General features: G+C 38.2%; 3 protein-coding genes across 10 annotated transcripts in view; all 3 read right to left on the bottom strand.

Moving 5' to 3' along the window:
* LOC117213917 (max-binding protein MNT-like) overlaps window positions 1-8,737 on the bottom strand; it is a 31,552-nt gene extending 22,815 nt beyond the window's left edge. Inside the window, exons 1-3 of one of the 6 annotated variants that reach the window (XM_033459627.1) lie at window positions 8,016-8,737; window positions 5,782-6,114; window positions 647-718 (exon numbers count right to left, since the gene is read on the bottom strand). In XM_033459627.1, coding sequence (XP_033315518.1) covers window positions 647-718; window positions 5,782-5,932 — 223 coding nt within the window. In that variant the 5' untranslated portion in view covers window positions 5,933-6,114; window positions 8,016-8,737. Of the gene's footprint in view, window positions 1-646; window positions 719-5,781; window positions 6,115-6,404; window positions 6,646-6,666; window positions 6,828-8,015 lie in introns of those variants that run through there. The other 5 variants (XM_033459629.1, XM_033459628.1, XM_033459632.1 and 2 more) reach the window with 5 other exon arrangements.
* Window positions 8,738-9,789: 1,052 nt separating this feature from the next.
* LOC117213926 (phosphorylase b kinase gamma catalytic chain, skeletal muscle/heart isoform) lies at window positions 9,790-17,516 on the bottom strand. Of its 3 annotated transcripts, XM_033459651.1 has the most exons (10): window positions 17,192-17,371; window positions 16,213-17,119; window positions 15,337-15,506; window positions 14,975-15,259; window positions 14,762-14,852; window positions 14,530-14,666; window positions 12,543-12,640; window positions 12,127-12,210; window positions 11,232-11,390; window positions 9,790-11,142 (listed from the first exon to the last, which is right to left on the bottom strand). In XM_033459651.1, exons 2-10 carry the CDS (start codon window positions 16,302-16,304, stop codon window positions 11,008-11,010), a joined length of 1,251 nt encoding a protein of 416 aa, XP_033315542.1. In that variant the 5' UTR covers window positions 16,305-17,119; window positions 17,192-17,371; the 3' UTR covers window positions 9,790-11,007. The 3 variants fall into 3 exon arrangements, with proteins under 3 accessions (XP_033315542.1, XP_033315545.1, XP_033315543.1); XM_033459654.1 differs by lacking the exons at window positions 16,213-17,119; window positions 17,192-17,371 and adding an exon at window positions 17,378-17,516; XM_033459652.1 differs by lacking the exon at window positions 12,127-12,210.
* LOC117213924 (coiled-coil domain-containing protein 93) lies at window positions 17,370-20,755 on the bottom strand. The gene is made up of 13 exons (XM_033459649.1): window positions 20,515-20,755; window positions 19,961-20,074; window positions 19,791-19,885; window positions 19,621-19,732; window positions 19,388-19,546; window positions 19,121-19,309; window positions 19,000-19,050; window positions 18,835-18,939; window positions 18,525-18,742; window positions 18,119-18,435; window positions 17,916-18,036; window positions 17,742-17,826; window positions 17,370-17,531 (listed from the first exon to the last, which is right to left on the bottom strand). Exons 1-13 carry the CDS (start codon window positions 20,563-20,565, stop codon window positions 17,370-17,372), a joined length of 1,779 nt encoding a protein of 592 aa, XP_033315540.1. The 5' UTR covers window positions 20,566-20,755.
* Between the last annotated feature and the right edge of the window lie 370 nt (window positions 20,756-21,125).

Raw genomic sequence — 21,125 nt, 5'->3', positions numbered from 1 at the left:
GCCTCGCTCGACAACGAATACGCTCGATGATAGAGAAACTCGTCGACGTAGGTGACAAAGAGGGAGAAATACGGAGAGAGTCGACGACGTTTCGATTGAGTCGTTCGACTTCGAAACGCGTTCCAACGCAGGCTCCTTTATCTCCCTGTTCAGTAACTGTTACATTCTTGTTCTTCCGTGTTCGTTGGCACGCAATGGTTGGTTTTAAAGAACGACTGACGCAGTGCCCCGTCACGTAGAGAAACTGGATCCTCGTCGATCGTCGACAGATTAGGAATCGAAGGCGATCGCGCGGAATCGCTCGAACCCAGTGAATTATGCATGCTCGCCGTAATAGGCAGAACAATCGATTACTTATTTAACACGACGCGCGCGTCTCGTCTGTGCGCAGCGTGTCTGTGCGATTCGGAATGGCGAAAAAGAAAAAAAAAAAAAAACAGTTATTGTGCGCTCTGAATTTTGTAGCTAAGAATACACGAGGCCCCCGACTGCGAGGACGCGCACATTAATATGCAATATGCACGCGTGTCCGATTGTGCTCGATCGAGGCATCGAATCAACGTGTTTTCGACCCGCGTCACTTTACTTCGTTTCAACCGAGATAACGTTCCTTAAACACGTAATGTTTCTGTTTTGACACACTTACCGTCGATAATCAGCATCTTCTCTTCGCAAAATAAGTCATCTTGCTCTGTACGTTCCCGCTTTAACTTGGCACCTGAAAACGTAATAAGGAAAATCGATAGTTTCGGATCAAGGAGAAGAAGAAGAGAAAGATCGATAAAATGTTTGGTAAACGTTAATTATAATACCCAACGGATCGTAATTGTTACGCTTCGCCTTAAAAATGCAACGTGCCCCTTTCCATCCCCTATGCGCAATGTCACCGATAAACGCGGCAGCATGCAGCGGCGAACAGGAGAACAGCGACTGACTACCAGCGGCGCACCGGAGCGCAACACGTCACCGTTCCGTTGCACTTCCATCGCGTTCCTGGTCTCGATCCTTCGTTAGATTTTCTTCGACGCATCTCACCGCGGCGTATAAGCGTATAAGCTTGAATCCACAGGTCGATAAGGTATGAAAAATTGAAGGAGGCGCGTCTGCACGTGCTAACACGGTAGGGGAATGGACAAGGATATTCCCCTAGTTTAGCAGGGTGAGCGGCAACGATAGATCGAACGGTGTGGTGGGGAAAAACGAAAACGCCGGGGAATACCGTCTCGCTTTATCTCTGTTCCTCCCTCTTTCACCGGGTCAGCCGAGGACTCGGCAACGTCGCAATTGATCAGAACGCCACGCGGCCGGACACGCGTGGTGGGGGCTTGCCGGGGACAAGGCGCATGCGCACTCGTGCGACTCATTTGCCCGCGTGCTCGTTCGCCGACACAGTGCACCGCTGCGCGTTCTGCTCCGTTTTACTTTGCCCTTATTTACCCCGTTCTTCTACTCTAACCCACTTTGTTTTCTCTCAATCTATTCGATCGGCGATCGAATTCGTTCGTCTCTATCCCGTTCGCGTTGTTTCAACGGCGAACGCGTGACCAAAGGTCCTTCTAGAAACTGCTCTCGTGTTCGTTTCGCCTATTTTTCTGCCACGCAATTCATCCTCTCGTACTTTCGTCCTCTATTTTCCCCTCTTCGCGATACAGACTCGCACAAAGTCAGCTAATCCGCGCGTATCTGCGGATAGTGTGAATGTTCGTCGGTAACGACCAGTGGGTTACGAGCGCCCCTACGACAGTTTACAGAACGGCGCACAACGCACTCCGACTGATGCTGTGCGGTAGGAGTGGTTAGCGATGATGCAGCGGTCGATCGCAGGCTTAAAGTCCTGGGATAGTCGAGCGATACCGATTTTAATGCCAACAGACTTTAGTACACGCCGAAGCTTCGTCAGAAGTATTATTCGAATAAAAAGAAAAAGCTACCTCGACGCCCAAAAAATGTGTAAAATTTGCATATCCGTGGTCTTTGAGAAATTTCGATCGGGTTTGAATCAATTACGCGTAACCATGGAGGAAAATTAAATCCCTCCAACGCACATAGGTACTTCTTCCTTGGGATCTGCGCTTCGCACGCCTATCGTGCTAAACACGCGCACGCTACGTGCGTTATGAAGTTGTAAAGCTGAATTGTAAAGCATCGTTTAAGTACACGATAGACAGACTTAAATTATCGTTTAATGCGCATTGCCTGTTATATCACGCACCACCGTGCCAGCGAGCACGCGCAACGCGGTAACAGACCGGATGCGCGGAGATAGGGAGCGAATTACAACGTTTAAATCATCCGTATTACGATCGTGTTCGTGTGCGAGACCGGTATATACTCGTGGTTTTCCACTTTATAAGCCGGTATATATCGAACTCGCACAACTTTCAATTCTTCTTTTACACATTTACGTGCTCGTAACTTTTTCATAAATGAATTCGTTAAAAAAACCGATCGTTTATTTTATAAAGACAACGAAGAAAATGCATCGTTACAGAGTGCAAGAAAGGTTTTATTGGAAAATCATACGCGCGTATCTTTGTAAGGAATCTCGTTTCAACGCATTTATCACCGAGTTACCCGATAATGAGGGATCGCTCGATAACGTTGTCAGTAAGAAAATCAAGCCGCAGGGATAAAATTGAGGCGTATCGCGAAACGCGCATTTTCCCGTCACTCCTGTCGCACTTCAACCGTGCGCACAGAGGCGTGACCGTGAAAACAAGGGATCGATCCCCCGATACGCGTGTATATTCACCTTCCTTTAAGATTTCATCACGACCCACAGGCAAAATAGACAAACGCAACAATACGTCGGTATTACATACGCTCGTTACATACCGTACCATCTTTTTCATTCTATCTCTCTAACCCCCTCTTTTCCTCTACTTCTCTCTTTAATAATTGCAGAAAAACTCATATCTCTATAAGATAGAGATATCAATCGTTCCCGATCTTTCTGCTACATCTTATATGCGACGAAAAATGAGCTTCCCCCAGATCGAAGGATTAATGTCAGATAAGATTTATACCTCGTCGATATACAAGGATGAACGAATGTAGATAGCACCGAATGTCTCGTCCGTAGCACCCAAATTTAAACTGCCTTTTGCCAGTTCACCTGACACGTTCATTGAGACGCGCGTTGACGCGCACGAACCCACGAAACGGGAAGATCGATCTGACCTGTATCGTACGTGTATTTTTTTTTTTTTTTTGCCCGCCTGCCTGCCCGCCTGCCTCCTGCCTGGCTGCCTGCCTGCCTTCCTTCCGCGGACGTATAACGCACCACGCGTGGCTACCTGCGCGATCTCCTTCATTCCCCCCTCTCCGCCGTTCCACTTCCCTAACCGGAGATAGCCAGTGTCCACTGCGTGTTTCTATGTACCGTGTGTGGCAGTGTGCGCACCAGCGGCGCACGCTCGAGAATTGCTGCTGATCGTAACGAACCGCGCGATAAATCAGATGCGTGCGCGATAACGATGGAAAAAGCTGCATGAATATCGCGCGAGTGAGACAATAGCGAGAAAAAGCGTGGTATCGATACGCGAAACGACACGGGACGATAAAAGGGAAAGAGACAGAGGACCACCGACGAAGGGACAGCCAGAGGTGTCCTCCTGGATTCCAGCGAAAAGGAGGAGAACGAGTGCAAAGAAACGCAAAGATAAAGGGGAAGAGCGGTAGGAAAAGAGAAGGCGCGCTGGCAAACATAAACGGCCGTGTACAAGTAGGTGGCGCGCTCGTGAATGAAGCACAAAAGCTGTCGTAGTTTCTAGAGTCAGTGACCGGGGGTCCTCTGACTCCCCACTATACCTTGGTGTATACAGGTTCGTTCCTACCGTCATCGTCACCGTAGCGCACCACGGTCACCATCGTTACCCCTCCAAAAGCGATATCGCGTATCCCCACCTCTCTAATCCACCATCGCCTCTTCCTCCCACCCCTTCCGCCCTTTCTCCTCGTCTCAGTCCCCTGGCGCAGCGTCTACCCCGCGGTTCCCCGCTACAAGCTAACGTGTACCCTTCCCTCTACGTACGCTCCCACCTAAGCCTAACTTCCGCCACCCTTTGCCTTTATACGTGCCCAGTGGCCTCTGTACGTGCACGTTTCTGATGGCTGGTTCACGTTGGATCGACGACCAGAGGGGAACCCGATGCATACGGTCAACTAAATCGCACCGCTTCACCCCTGCTCTCCCCTCGCTCGATTCCACTCCCACTCTCTCTCTCTCTCTCTCTTCTCTCTCTCTTCTTTACCTTCTCTCTTGACTTTTCAACCTTCTATCTCCTTGAAACTTGTAAACACTTCGCCTGACCGCTTGTCAATCGCGATACACTTTCACGCAACGATATTAACGCGAAAAGCCTTCGAGTTTAACGTTCATCGCGAGATAATGTTTAATCAATCCGAGCGCAAGCCGACTCGCGATAAAAAAATTTCTGAGAAAAATGCGGGCGTTCGCATGTTCCGAAATTTCGATATCGCGCGGATTATAGTAGGAGTTGACGTAAAAGGTAATCGAGGCGAGGACTTTTTATCGCAACGGATCGTACTAGCTGGCGGAACTACCGGTTCACCTCGACAATGATCGTATAACTCGTAATCAGCCACGCAGCGACTGGTTTAGCGATTTTTTCGCGAAACTTTATCGCGACGAATCATTTGACTCGGGTAAAGTCAATGTAATCGTAGAGAAAGAGACCGATGGCATAGTGGCGTGCCGTCACCGCGCGTTTCGTGCTCGCCGAGAACTCTTTCGCGTGTGCTAAGACTCGCTTTACAGGATCGGTCGGTTGAGTCATTGACCTGGGAAAACGCGGGAATCAAAGGGACACGACGATGGTACCCCTCGAGCGATCGACCGAACGCTTTTGCGATTATTATCGCGTCAACCATCTAGCTCTAACGTGTCTTCGTTACCGCCTTAGAGCCATCACCGAGCTCGTTAAACAGAGAAACCCACCTAAAAGATGTTTCATCGAGATAGACCGATAACTCGAACAGAAATGCAGGAGAAATTCGTACGTGGATTTTGTAGCACGATTTTATTTTTATGGAACTTTCCAGCGCGTAACGCGTAAAAGCCCGTCAACCTGTTTGAGAATCACTGTTGCGAGGGAAATCATACCTAATTTGGAGGCGGTGAACGCATGGGTCATCGCGTGCTATTCGCATGTACACTGCAGTGTTTCTCATTCCCCGCACACGTATTTTGCAATTATATTTTTTCTTTGCAGCAGCGAGAACGTTAACGGTCGCTTTTTGCGATACCGTCCCAATGCCAATTCCTATTCTAAGCTCATAAAGCAACTCTTAGTTTCGTAATATTTTTTCGAGTACTGAGAAAACCATTCTGCTACAAAGTACCATAGGGCTATTTCTCGACATTGATACGCGATTATCGAATCTATCGTTATGGTTGGACACTGTGACGATCAAAAGTTTAAATATAATAATTAACAAAAGTTTGCATAAAAAAATTCTCAAATCTTCAAAGATCTAACAGAATAAGTAAAACAAGTAAAGCAATAAAGTATACCGAAAGAAACAAACGTTTCTAACTTTTCTCCAAATCTATATAATTTTGCGATTTGTTTCAAAGCTTATTTCTTACGGTGAGATTCGCGTTTGGATGGAACGTGGATTTTGTATTGTCACTCGTTCTTGCATGAAACGAGCATCAAGCCGGTAGAAGATTTTCAGGAAGCAATTCGCAGCGTTAAGCTATTCTACGTATTTGTATGTATTGTGAACGGTAGCCGAAAAGTGGCGCGTGGTACTCACCACGTGGCTCGTTGGAGTTGTGATGGTTGGAGTGGGGAGCTACAGCGAGCGGATGATCGGAGGAGGAGGAAGAGCTGCTTGCGAGGCGCTCCCTCGTTTTCTCCTGCTGCTCGACGAACCGCGCTGCTTCCAGCAACGTTTCCAGGCTCATCCTGACGTTGCCGATTCGCTCCACGACGAGCTCTGTTCCTTTTCAAGATCCTTCGGGAGATTGAGACTCTGCGATCGGACCGTCGATTCCCGTCGCCGGCTGCCGAGGACGAAGAAGTCGAGAGCCCGTTCTCGTGTCTCAACCCTCCTCTTTTTCTGCTGCTGCCAGCCGCGGGTGGCAATCTACAATCCACAAAATACAAAAAATAACCATTTGGTTATACTGAAAATGCACCGGATCGCAGTGTCACTTCAGAGCGAAGGGTGGGGGTACGTAGCAACTCGTTGGATCTTGATTTGTCGACCTTGGCAAACGCGAGAGGAGAAGACATATGTAATAACGTAAATACTCGCGTTCGTTTCATCGTCCGCGATTTATTTAATAACCAGCGTATGATACACCAAGAAAGAGGTAGAAAGCCAATTAACTGGACATGGTACGACACTTAATCGACGCCACGGCAAGTGCGAACCTCTGTTACCGTGAAAAAATTACACATGTCACATCTTCTCATTTGTTTTGCAGGGACACGGCTTCGGATCGACCAACAACCATTTCAACTGCATGATCGTTATTTTTCCTTAACGTTTGACACTTTGTTGTTCGATAATATTATTAGCTTCTTCGTACGGAGCTGCAGACGGTACGGACACGACCGGTGTCTGAGTATACGTCACGTGACGTACGCGTGACGTAACGCAGTCGCGCGGGAAGCTTTATCCCCTCCCACGTACCGTCTTCGTAATACCTCACGGAGGAGGTGCGCAAGCGCAACGTGCGCTTTCCTGGAGCACAGAGCATTAACACGCATCTTGAGTTCCGATCGCTGGAAACAATCTAACAGTCAAAAAGAAAATAACGCGAAGAGACGCCGTTCATATCGTTCATAATATATATCTCGCAATTTACTGCTTGAAACACGGTTGCGAATATACTTTACAAAAAAGTTGTTCTCCATCTACCATAATCTTGATACTGATGAAATAATAAATTGTAAGGAAAATCTTATGCATGATATACAAATTTTAGATATATTATATGTAACAGCATTAATAGATTGAAGATTAATCAACATGACAAACGATAAATCGGTATGTTTATGTATTCTTTATGTTTACGTCTTATCTATTATAAACATTAATGAAAGAAACAAATTTCAATAAAATAATCGAGAATGATAAAGCTGGACATCCCAAAAGTATATAAGGAACAGAAATTTGGGAGATTTCAATTAAATAGAAGTTGAACTAGATGTTGTTAAATGGAAAATTATGGAGCGCACTTTACACTTTTGTAATGGTTAAACATTCACTGACACTAAAATCATAGTAGAGCATAAGGAGAAGATACGCAGTGGCTTTAGAAGGCGTTGTCGCATCTTAACGAGTTGGATTAATTTTCCTGTGATGTAGCGTCGATAGCAGAAACGAGAGTCGTTACGTGGCGTTGATACGCGCAAGAGCGTATTCGCGAATACAAACATGTAGAGTGTAGAGTGTAGAGTGTGTAGAGTGTCGGGTGCGAGCAGTCCGAGAAATCAGTGAGCGAAGGAAAAAGGTTGACGAGACAGAGGCGGGAAAGGCGACGCAGAGAAACGAGGTTCCGCCGCTGATTTGAAAAGTAGATATATCCCGGGCAATGTAATCGCGAAAGCGTACCACGATTACAAGCGGATACAATTGCATTCCATAGTAGGCGCAACCATGCAAAAATAGGAAAGAAGAACACGATGCACTGCGTGCTGCGAGTTCGAGTAAAGGAAAGGCTCTGTCTATCGAAGAGTATACGAAAAGTCAAGAAGCGTGCCGTAGACCGAACGAGCTCCTTAAACTGACAAAGCGACACACACGTTAGACGGGCGACGCACGCACCGTTGGCCAATAGGAGCTTGCTATAACGTGACGTCATGAGTTGAAGTACCGTGCGATTGGCTAGGTCTATTATGGCACGGAAAACACGCCACGCAACCACCTATACACATGTTAATTAAATAGGCGATAGTTCTGACGAGATAATGTTCCGCGGAGGGTTTTAAACGGGCGTGGTAACGCCAGAAACCGCTGGAAAATAATCAGGAACTTACAGGTACGCTACCAATATATTTCGGTCACAATGGAAACACGCTGGAACCCACTTTCACGGTAGAAATCAATTTCTTGCGAGAATTTCAACGATATTTCTCCTGTCAAATACGCGACACATGAGGAAAATCACAAGGCACTTGTCAATTTTTGAACAGCGGACGATCTCGCGACGTTTTACGATACACGACGGTTATAACCTGATCGATCTAGCGCGTGGCAGAAACATTTTACAAGTGCTAACCACTGCGCATCAACAGCCATGCTTGCTTGGCCACGATTCACGTGTCTGGGGCCCGAGGTATAGACCAATCAAAGCGCGGTTCATGACGTCACCTGGCTGTATCGACCAATGAGCGCGGCCCATGTGACGCAGCACTCCGCTGGGCGTGTAAGAGAAGTGTCGAGCTGCTGTATATTGCTCGTTAGTTGGTGCACTTTTTTCCTGATTTTCTCACGTTTTCTTCGGTACCATTGCGAAAAATCTATCGAACCGAGGTCTCGGAACCAGACGATATCTTTTACGAACACGCTTACCTTCCGGTGGACGCCAGAACGGACGAATATCGCGACAATCGTACACAGCACACCCGACACCCGGCTCGCCCGGGCAAACACTCACTCCGATCTCGGCGGCGTCACCCTCTGCCACCTTTTGTCACGTTCCTTCTCTGTCACATGGATCGGACCTCTACGCTGTTGCCACTTCTACCATATAGAACCATACAGTTCATTGTTTACTTTTGCGCGCGCGCCAAAACCACGTCCCGTCACTTTTTCTTACCTAATTTCCTACCTTTCCTTTTCCTTTCTTTCGATTTACACGAGATATCTTTTTTAATAGTCTGTCAAATCTTTGTCACGCAATCAAAAGATCATTCTACTATTCTACTAAATATTATTTCAACTAATAAAATTTTACTTATGTTTAAATAATTACGTTTCATCAATTTAAAAGTGTACGTTCATTTAAAAGATAATCATAACAACTTGATGTCCTGAAATGTGGTATACATACTTTTAATGGTGTATAACTATATAAAACGTTTTTAAGCTACATACGTCTTTATTGAAACAGAAATGTTATTAATAAAAGTAAACCAGAGAGATGTTTAGCATCTATATTTAAGAGAAATATGGATTAAAAATAAATATAAAGATTAATGTTCATCGTTGTTTTGTAAATTATTATCACTATATATATATATATATATATATATATATATATATGTATGTATGTATGTATATATATGATATATATATATATATGTATGTATATATATATATGATATATATATATATCGTAAATAAAATTAGCTCAAGTTAGTTTTAAGCTAGCATAAATGATAATGTGTTTAGTATACGATCATGGCTTGGCTTATCTGTAAGAGAGTCAATCGAAAGCCTTGTAATCCCATGACTGTATATCATAAATAAAATATTTGTAAGTATTATAAAAATACATTTATACATGCACTTGACCTAAAATATGAAATTTACTAAATTTATATAAAATACGTATAGTCGCAATTGTTTTCTAACAGAGAGGAATGAAAATATAAGGTATTAGATATTATTAAAAATATTTTACTTTGTATACATTTTGCACAAAATATATGTAATATATAATTTTAAATATTTACATACATTTAATTATTACTTGTAACCTTCTAAATGATATATAAAATTCAATTCACTGTAATTTGCTTCGTTATTAAGAAGTTGGTAATTTTATTTTCCATGAAAAATTGATTTCACATATATTTTTTCTTCCTGCAATTTATAATCTAAAACAAATTCAGCAATGCAAAGTATGACTAGAATTTGCACAAAATATTATATACTACAATCTACATACAGATCTCGGTAAATAATATTATCATGGAACACGTTTTATTTCTACGAACATGAAGAAATTTATAATTCTAGATTTTCTTTTCCTATCGATTTTTCTAAATCCTCCATTCATTATACGTATATTCTTGACTAATTTTTATACGACTTCAATTCCCGTGCGTTAATTATAAGTATTCTAAATGACGTTCAACCTTTGTTTGCTATTGAAATTACATATTAAATATTTAAATATAAAGAACATGCATATACTTCGAAGTTAGTACAAATTTAATTTTGTGTGAATTGCTGATTTGTAATAAATCATATGTGTGTTACTTACACAATTGTTGAATACACTTAACAAAAACGTACGAGCTATAAAAAATAGGCGTCATGGAACAGAATATGTCGTGTTGTTACGTTTGTACGTATCAGCACCGTCATTTATATTTAATGATCATCTTTAAATCCTATTTCCTTCTCTAGCACATATAAGAATTTATTTGAACTTATTCGATATTTCGATATAAGTTATTTTATGTTATATCGTACTATGAAAACAGCGAAAAATACTGTGAAGAAAATTATTACAGATTTAAAGCGGAACATTCAAAACATAGTTGCACAAACTGTTTTCTGTGTAATACTTCTTCTAGACGAAACATAGTTCTAAGGGTGTGATACTAATAATTTACAACGTCATTTCACTAAGCAAATTGTTCACAATCTTTAGCTTTTCTTTCAACGTTGCATATAATTCATATTTACTGTATGTTACTATATTTTAAAAATAATAAATTAGGCTTAATATGATAGGCCTTAGAAACAAATAACATTTAAAACTCTTTTTCACAGAAGGAATTTAAAAACTAAATAATCCAATTGCTTCTTTGGAACATTTAGAATAATTAAAACATTATATGATTTACCTTATGATACTGCACATTCAATAATAAAAGTAAACAAATACTTTATAGTTATCATAAAGATCGTCTAAATAATTACTTGTATTACAGCCAAAATTAAGAAAAACTTTTATGTAAGTTATGTATTTTTTTTTTTCATTTTTTCTTACTGAATATTTTCTTTAGATACTGTAAATGTTGACTAACATAAGAAATAACAATTTTAACTAGATAATGCTTCGTTAATCATTAGTTATCTGCTCAAATTACTAACATAGAGATGTTTAAGTTCTGTCTTTGGCGTATTTTCAAAAAGCGCAGCTCGATTTTGCCCCTCTCCTTTCTTTACCCAATGACCGTAAACTCTGAAGGCACAACCATCGATAACCTATAACAAAAATTACGTGAATATTATTTCATCAATCTATGGGATAACAAGCCGATGAGTAAGACATGCTAAGCAAATAGGAAAAATACCTTCCGCAAAATTTTGATCCTGTAAGGGTCTGTGCACGCTACGTGAGTCGAAAGAGGTTCAGGCGTACTATGGAGACGCTTAATCCGAACGACCGCGCGAACACAAATAATTGCTAACTGGAACTTTTTCCTTGCATTAAATGATTTTGCCTTTAATTCCTGTATAAAACGTAAGAAAAGATAAAAACTTTGAAAATGTTTACAGTCTATGTATAGTTACATATTTCGATTACAAAAGTGTTATTAAACACAATAATGTTAATATGTTAATGCAATGTTAAAACATGTATGTTACATACATATACGCTGCATTCAGTAGAAAGGTAATATTAGGATATGCATAATAAAGTAATGGCATAGTAAACAGCTGTTATAATAGTGAACAGCAAATGAATGCCATCTTAATCTTCGAGAAGATGGCAAGTTCTTTGAAAACTAGCAGAAAGAGAAACAGAATAAAATAGGAGTCATATTATATGTAGATAAAGCTTCAAACATTGCATTTTTATAGTAATTTTTCGATATAACACGCAAACATTGTAATTAATGCATATATATTATTTCAATTATGTTTCAATATTGACTCACTTTACATGCATGCTGTGCTTTTTCTGAAATATTATAATCTATCAATTATGTATTATTATAACCGATGGAGACAAATTTATATGCGTTGCTCCCTAAGTATATAAAAATATTTTAGTGAAATAATATATGTCGTGAACAAAAACAAAAATAAAATATAATACATATAGATATCATTATTCATTTTGATTAAGTTGAAACATTAATAAAAGTTAAAATGTTATTTGTTATTTATAAACATATTACATAAAGATTACGATAAAAAACCCACATTTAGTGACAAACAAAATAAAAATAAAAAATAATTTACCAAAGCTAACTGAGATATCCTACTCAGACGCCGCGAATTAGTCGATAGTGAACGTTTTAAAGGAGCGATGTCTTGATCCCATAGCTGTAATTCCAATAATTTTCCGTTTATCAGAGTAGTAAGACTGTCTTCTTTTATTTTAAGAAATTACTTTCAGATTAATCATATACATATGTAAGTTATTAAATTTTCTAATATAAACAGAAATTTGCGTAACAATGTTTGATATTTTATAAAAGCATGTCACTATGGATATAGGCAGTTGAACATATAAAGCAAACGAATAAAAACAAAAATAGAAGTATAATACAAATATTTTAAGTGCGTGGAATAATAAATATTTCGTACATATTCTACTTTCTTTGCTTAAATATTTATATATCACGATCACGTATGTATTATACTAAAATACTTACCATTGTATGGAAAAATGAATGTTCCAAAGCTTCTTTGATGCTAATTCTTTTCTTCGGGTCAACAACTAATAATTTTCTGATCAGATCTTTCGGAGCTTCTGAAAACAGAATAGAAATTTAATTACTATACAAAATTTATAAATATTGAGGATTATGTTGTAAAATCAGAAATTATATCGATACATTAACACGTTGAATGCCACGCCAGTTTTACAAGGTTTGGCCGTGGCGCCACGATGAACCTTTTATTATGCGATACATATAATGTTGAAATATTACTTACAAGAGATATGTTACGGTGTATAATCATCATTAATGAATTTACCTCGCTGAGGTCACCGGTGACCCCTATAATAGACATAATAAGACATAATAGATCCATATTTCATGTATAAATAAAATTATTTTTATATGTGTTATACTGCATTAATTTCGTTACACCATTGTAGTAACGATGGTAATAATAAAAAATGTATAACTATTGACATTCGATATCATCGGTGACTCCCACGGCGTCACGGCCAAGTTGAGTGCTGGTTACCGTGTAACCCCCCGCCCATGGCATTCAACGTGTTAAGAAACGTACATATAACAGCACCTTCATTATCTTCTTCATTTAGAAAAATAATGTTTATCATGTTCAAAGATTTGACAATAACAACTATTGTCTTCAATATATTTTCCTTGTATGAACCAGCTCATCGAGGTGATACACCTTTGACGATTACTCAAGATGATATTATCATGGATTATAATTTATGCTTGTTGTTGTTACAATTCAATGACAGAGAGATAAAATTGTATGTCTGTGTGTTCGATCGTTCGCGGAGAGACGCGGTCGCGGTCACGGTAGATCACGCCTACGAGAGTCGTAAATTCTCGTTACGATACGATAATCGACGCCACGAATTAGTCGATCCTCTATTTCGGTTAAGATAATAGAGGTAGTTAAAACGATGATAACACTGTATTAACAGATTAAAACATACACTTTATTTCAACAACTTTGTAGATTTACTACTTTACGCGTGATGCACGTGGATGTGTTGTCAGCGAAGTGTAAATAACAAGTTAAGATGATAATTAATCAAAGAACAAACCAGTCAGGATGTTGACTGATCTAAGGATAAAAAACCAGTGAAGTTCAGTGATAAGGCTGTAGCGGAGGAAAACTATTGATGGGTGTGCCTAGTGCACGGAACCATCGGATTCGTTGATGGCAGTTTTCGTTAGGAAAGTGAGGACAACGGTCATTGCTGCTAATTGGAGGAGGAAAAGGCTGGTGAGTAAGGGTCGGAGCTGGCCGCCTCCGATCGAAGGTCGCCCCTGGGTGGCATAGTACATGGGAAGAACCGCTTTCCTGTGTTCTCTCGGAATGGGCAATCTAATAGGCAAATCTAAGAAATACTTCAACTTGAAAGATAATCTTGTGGTCTGAAGGACCTTAACTATGAAAATGTTAAGATTTATGATGGGTCCTTAAGACTGTCGAGGGTCAGCAATAAGGATGTTTAGACATTTGCTTAGTCACCTTGCTCGAGTTATGGAGTCTGATTTGTATAGAGAGTCACGGGTCGTAACACTGTGTCTTGCACAGGTTTGCAAATTTTTCAATACTCTGACTATTGTATATTGTACCAGCTTTAACTTTTAAAAGAACCTATTGTGTATTTGCTTATCATAATACGATAATTATCGCTCCAATTATAAACGAAGCAACATAAAAAAATATATTACATACGTCAAAGAACAATTTCATAAAACTGTGTATATGTATCTTATAACTTCCAATGTATGATCGATAGTATCCATCTTTTACAACAGACGAAATTGAATTAAAAGTCTCTGAAAATGATGCATACAAACACACGCATTACGTTAATTAAGCACAAGTTTACTCTGCACGCCACAAGAAACAATATTTTTCCACTGTTTCCAAACACAAACTGTTATTTCTTGTAAAAATTATTATGTACACAATAGGTACCTGTTATGTCCGCCCATTCTGGAGATGTAAATGAATATTTTCCTTCCATAATATTTCTAAGCATGACCATTTGTTTCCTATGCCAGAAAGGGGGACAACCAACTAATAAAGTGAACATAATCACTCCACAGGCCCATCTGAAAACAGGCAAACATTAGTAACGATTTTATCCTTTATTAAGACGATTGGTATGATCATAATTATATTCCCTCATTATGTTTCATCAACTTACATATCAACTTCATGTCCATAGCCTTCCGCATTTTCAAACATGTTGCACTTCAGCACTTCTGGTGCTAAATATCCAGGAGTGCCACAAAGATCTGAAAAAGATGTTAGTAATATATTTCTATGAATTATACAAATTTTAATAATATATTTCAATAATTTGTATTTTAATAATTATACATATTTTATCTAATAAAATAATTTTAAATATACGTACCATATAATTTGTCTCCAGCTTTTAATACTCTAGCAAACCCAAAATCAGTTATCTTTACATTTAAATTATCATCAAGTAATATATTTTCTGGCTTTAAATCTCTATGCACTATTCCTTGATTATGTACATGTTGAACACCTTCAAAAACTTGTCTCATAATATAGCGGGTCTTTTTTTCTGACAGAGTAACAACAGACGTGAGGTAGTCAAATAGCTCACCATTCTTACAAATTTCGAAAATTAAGAATATGAATGTGCTAGATTCGAAGACATCGTGTAATTCAACTAAAAAAACAAATTTTTTATAAGAAAAGTGTATCATAAAAATTAATTTTATCTCACAGGAAATATTGTAAACTTACTAATATATGGATGACCAGCTACTCTACGAAGAATTTGAACTTCTTGTAACGTAGCATCCTTCATGGTATGACCATCTTCATTAGTTTCATTACTAATATCTATGATTTTAGCTGCATACTCCGTGCCAGTTTCTTTTTCTATACATCTTCTCACAGTGGAAGATATTCCTCTGTAAATATTAACGCATTATTTAATTCGTACTTAAATCAATATGGGACCAATTAGTTTTAGTTGAAACCTGTTTTATTAATAAGAGTAACAAGAATAAGACTACTGAGAAATGATGAAACATACATGTATCACTGTAATATTCTCTCATGTTTATTTGTGTGCAGTGAAATTTTTGTACTCAAGTTATTGCTAATAGAATATAAATAGCTTTCGAATAATAATTATAATATATAGATGCATTCTTATTTAATACCAGTGGTTTTATGATACTAAAGTAATGTAAATTCTCCTATGATCTATGTAACGAAACGTTTCACAGATTTTTTAAATAATACAACGATGACTAATGTTTGACAGGAAGGAACGTCTTATTCTTGTACAACGTTTCGTCAATATTGTAACCTGTGCTGTATGTTGAATTAGCATTTCGTAAGTTTACAAGTTTCGTTGCTTTGTTAATATATATATGTACGAGGAACTATCAGTCAAATTGAATGTAATTTAATTCCGAGAAATTATATAATTGTACAGATTAGTTTGTTAGATTATTCAGAAATTGTGAATTCCTCGATTTATTTATCGCGATACATTAGAATCGAATAACGGAAACGTATCTATTATGCTACGCGCGTATTTCCTAAATATGATACATAAAAATAGTAAGTTATGTTTCTTTTTCCACATCGAGATATCATGTGACGAACCTTCCAAGGATTTCTTTGGGCTCGTACTTCGCATAAAATCCTTTGGCCGCATCCTTGTCTGGCAAGAGATCGTCTCCTTCGTCTTTTGCCATGTCACACGCAATATTTCTTTCACATAAATCACATTAATAGCCACCACGTAGATAGCACATGTTTCTTCAATTTAGAAGGAACAGGAGTTTAAATGGATAGTTTTTGCACCCGACGCGATTGTCATATTACATGTCTATTCCAGATCATTACGCTGGATATACGATACATTCTAAAAAAGACGTTAAGAAAAAGATCACTGGTCACTGATCACCGTACACCGATAATGGCTACGATAGATCTTCGGACAGACCAAGAAAACACGTGAACATATAAGCACTGTGAAAGGAACAATGGCGATAGCCAATATAAAGCAACGAACGAAGAGGCCTCTGGCGGCGTAACGAGGAAAACACCGACTTGCCAAGCGTGAAAAAGAAAACAGTAAGTAGCTATCTTTTATTGGACTAAAATTATTGTTCCAAGGTGCGTATATATCATATATCGTAATCATCTATACTGTTTGCTGTACACGTACGTCATGTGACTTTGACATTTTACTATTTTAAATTGTACGACTACATATGACTGTGGTATCTACAATGCTACGAATTTTTTCGTTTAATTACGACTCCAGCTTCATAATCGCGCAAATACATTTTTTGAGGCAAATTTATCGATATATCAGATACATCATTGGCTACTGTCTCAATAAAGATTGATATATGTATAAGAATAACACGCGGGAGGTGAACGGAAAACCACATTCTAGTGAGTTCATATATATTCTTTCTCATAAGATTAATATTACACGGTGCGAAGGAATGGTTTCATTTAAAAGCCTCTCTAACACCGGACTACCCTTTCGAATATGTATCTAAAATAACAGGAATTTGATATGTATTAATGGTATGTACATAGCGTGAATATAAATAGAAGCCACCGCTACCTCGCTTGTTCCTCGCAGTCTTGCTCTCAATGTTGAGCCTTAACTATTGTACTGTTCGGATGACGTATCCATTCCTTCGACACAATTTCAGCATCATATTAATAACGAAATAAAAAATCGTGAGGCAAAAATACGAGGATCCGATACGTTTTTAGATAAGCGGAAATGAAATCTGTATCTACGGACCCCGCAGTTGCGCGAGCAAGGCCTCATTTTTACGACATTCAATAGTGAGTTGTCTGACCGCAGCGACGTATTTACGTTGTTGTTCTATCAGAGTGACCAGTTGCCGGCTAAGTGCATCCCTTCTATTTTTTTCGTCAGCACATCGTTTCTCCACCTACATGAGACACGATCGTGTTATTAGAATATAGCAAAGCTTCTTGTATTTTATTGCCAACTTAGAATTAGGTTTCAAAGCCCGTTTTTAAAGTCGAATAGTTCCCTTTTTCAGAGATATATTCATTTGCTGCAGCAATACTTATAGCTTTTGAAACGCGAGTTTTACGGAATAAATTGTAAAAATTACTGTAGAAAATATATGTTTCACCTTCGCCTTATTGCGTTTTACGCCTGCGACGATCTCATCGAATTGTTTAAGAAATTGCTCTTTACCGCTCGTTGATGCCATTGCTCTGGTGAACACGGTGGAAAAAAAAGAGAAATGCAAACAACCGTTATCGATGCATAACATGCGTAAATATAAGGTTTACCAACTACTTACTCATTATAATTATCTTGGATCGAATTTAATAGTGATAATTCCTTACTTAAATAAACTTTTGTATCGTCCAGAGTATTGTACAATGTGTAATATTGTTTTGTTTCTTTATGTTTTGCCGAAACTGAAAATTAACGACGATGAGAGAATATTTGGTGCACGCGATGAGTAAGCGAATGCCAATGTATAAAAATAAATTGGCAAACCTTGATTATAAAGTTCCATAAATCGTCTTTGATATTGCGTAAGTTCCGAACGACCGGGAACATCGTCCAATTGTCTGGTTAAGGATGCAATAGCTCTATTCTTTTTAGCTAACTGCAATCTGACTTTAGCGAGCGCTTCCTTTTGCTGCTCGTACTCCTTTAAGCGATCTTCCTCCTCTTCCGATGTACCGCTTTCGATTTCTTGTAACTTACCTTTCAAGAGATTTAAATCGGATTTGCATTGTTCTCGGAAATTATGTTCTTGCTCTTTCAAACCATCGTGGACTAAAAGAAGTTCTTCCAATCGTTTGTAGATACTAAACAAATAACATTTCGTTTTTATTCAAAAGTTACGTAACGATTATAAAGATATAAAACCGTGAAAGGATAATAAGAAGATAAGTGCCTATCGTTTTCATTGATATCCATTTCTTCTGCTTTCTTTAACGAACGCTCAATAGCTTGCCGCTTTGTACGAGACTCGTTCAGTTTTTCGATTAATTCTAAATGCTTAGCGGATAAAGCGTCTTTCTCTTTCGTTAATTTACGAACACGATTCTGAAGCGCAGCTCTTTGATTCTCTAATGCAGTCAAAGCTGCCGAGGAATTTGTGCCACTAGGTTCCTGTGGTTATTTGAATATGTGGAAGATGATTTAATTACTTAAGTCTGTAATGAATATTGTATTGTTTAAATTTAAAATTGGAAAAGATTTACCACAGGTTGGGAAATCGACATCGCCGCATATTCTTCAGTTACTTTGGCAATCTCTTGGGCTTGGATACCAACGATATTACCTACGGCTACTACGCTTAAACGAGCCTGTACGAATCACAAAAAATGAGTGTCTATCATACCGATCATACTGATACAATTACTCACTGAACTTTCTTCTATAGCGGCTAGGTTCCCAGTTAATTGATCTGTATTTTCCTATGAAAACCAATTTGACTCAGTCTTCGTTAAACACTTATTCGACAGAACATTATTTCAAAACGTTTACCTTTTCCTTTATCTCTTCTTTATTTTCATTTTCTTTGACATCCGACGAAGCAATTTCAGCGGACGGAGAAGCAATTTTTATAGAATACAAAGGTGCTTCGTACTCCAGGACAGTACCAAGAAATTTAGTAGATTCTTCTCTTTTAACATCATCTTTATGCTTAAAAAGACGTCGAGGTTCGTACGATTTCTATGAAAAGATTATATCTCTAACTATTTAGATTAGAAATATCGGTCTAAACGAAACTTTGAAAATAACGTATCTTACTTTAATCAAGCGAATACTTTTTATTAAATTTTCTTTGCCAGTTTCTGCTATAGACGAATCTTGAACAAAGGAATGCTTTTTGTGAAATTGACTCAAAGCAAACGATCGTACAAAATCTGCCGTTTCTTCTCGAGTTTCCATCGAACGTTTAACCAACCACTAAAATTTATTGTCGGTTATTAAAATAATTTGAAAAAATGAAAAGCTGAAATTCGAGAAAACGAATCAGTTACCTGAATAACAGGGAAAATATGAATGCAATCTAAGCCTTGAATTTGATGTGGTTCTATGCGATATGGACAGTTCATTTTGGGTAGCATAGCTACAATTTTTTCGGTCAATGAACTGTAATATAAAATGTATAAGACATTGAATATTTCAAATGTTTTATAAGTTTACTTACATCTTTTGGCCTATAGTAAGATTTTCTCGAAACAATAAATCGATATCTACATCGAAGTTACACGACTCTATACACCACGTCATTCCGCCAATTACCTAAATGTTAGGATAATATTTGTTGGTCTTAGTATGTTCTTTACAACAGTCGAAGGGAATTCATTTCATACGTACTTTATCAAAATTCGATAATCCTTTTATTCTGGCTCGAAAATAGCCTGCTGCAAGAAGTAAGTCGATAATATCTTGAAATCTTTTCGTCTGTTCTTCATCTTCGCGAACATCGGCCTGAAAATAGTTTGCAATGCATTTTCGATCGAATTTCATTTTTTATTAGGTCGTATTTTCCCGCTCTCCGTTTAGTACGCGGTTGCTGGTAGAAGCAATTTCCGACAGAGGGCTACTAGCAGAGAGAGATGTCCGGTTATAATATTTAGATTAAAGTATTTAAACCAGAGATAAATAAAGAAATATGTAAATGAAGATGTTATTGAGGCATATTAAAAGATAAAAAGTTGAAAATAAATTGGATATTACTAAACATAAAGCATATAGTAGAAGGTACTTGGAAGTAACATCACATGCTCCATTATTGACATATACCGTGATAAAGACGCATTGTAAATAAATAAATAAATAAAGCTGATTAGCCTGTTTGTCTTCTTCTTACGAACCTTGACCAGTGAGTTGTTAGTTTATCTATACCTAGGACTGTGTTTTGAACGTACCTCAGTTGTTTCAGAGCTTCGTGTTAATCTCTTTGGTACGTCGTTTAACATGGTTACGTTCCCTGGACCGTGTAAAGCCGAGCTATCGATATGCACTGAATATGTCTCAAACGAATAATTAATGTTTCTATTTGATAATATTCAAGTTGTATGGCGTTCTGTCACTTAATAGCGTAGACTATTGTTGTCGCTTTAGCCATTTTGTTCCCCTCACGCCTCAAAGACAATCTTTAAGTCGAGTTTCTATGTGCGTTCGAACGATAGTTTCCGCTTTTTAAACGGTTGTCAATGAACAGTAGTATGAATTGAAACTAAAATACGACAACTACTTGAAAATATAAAACATTGGTTCTTTCTAAATTTTACTTAACGCTTTATAAAAATACACTACATTTATTGGTTTAGTTCCAAATGGATTTGGAATAAAAATTTGAAGATATAAATATCGTTCCCTTTTCTTTAAATAAAGTTTATGTACGTATAAATATTTTTGAACAAGTATGTTAAAAAGCCTTGCTATAATAACGCGATGCAATAATAATATTTTTTTAATTTTATTTTGAAGAATAAGAAAAGAAAACTTGACGTTTCTTGGTGTATGTATATCCAAA

This window comes from Bombus bifarius, unplaced genomic scaffold (assembly GCF_011952205.1).
Source record: "Bombus bifarius isolate JDL3187 unplaced genomic scaffold, Bbif_JDL3187 scf7180000009145, whole genome shotgun sequence".
NCBI lineage: Eukaryota > Metazoa > Arthropoda > Insecta > Hymenoptera > Apidae > Bombus > Bombus bifarius.
Note: the sequence above shows the minus strand (reverse complement) of the source record. Positions and strands in the feature narration are given on the sequence as shown.

Coding starts and splice junctions, on each gene's coding strand:
- LOC117213926 (XM_033459651.1), bottom strand. CDS start 16,304: ATGGCAAAAGACGAAGGAGACGATCTCTTGCCAGACAAGGATGCGGCC. Junction 12,211..12,542: donor ATTCATTTTTCCATACAATG/GTAAGTATTTTA, acceptor TTGGAATTACAG/CTATGGGATCAAGACATCGC. Junction 11,143..11,231: donor GGATCAAAATTTTGCGGAAG/GTATTTTTCCTA, acceptor TTTTTGTTATAG/GTTATCGATGGTTGTGCCTT.
- LOC117213924 (XM_033459649.1), bottom strand. CDS start 20,565: ATGTTAAACGACGTACCAAAGAGATTAACACGAAGCTCTGAAACAACT. Junction 18,743..18,834: donor TGTCGATTTCCCAACCTGTG/GTAAATCTTTTC, acceptor AAATAACCACAG/GAACCTAGTGGCACAAATTC. Junction 17,532..17,741: donor TAAAACGCAATAAGGCGAAG/GTGAAACATATA, acceptor TGTCTCATGTAG/GTGGAGAAACGATGTGCTGA.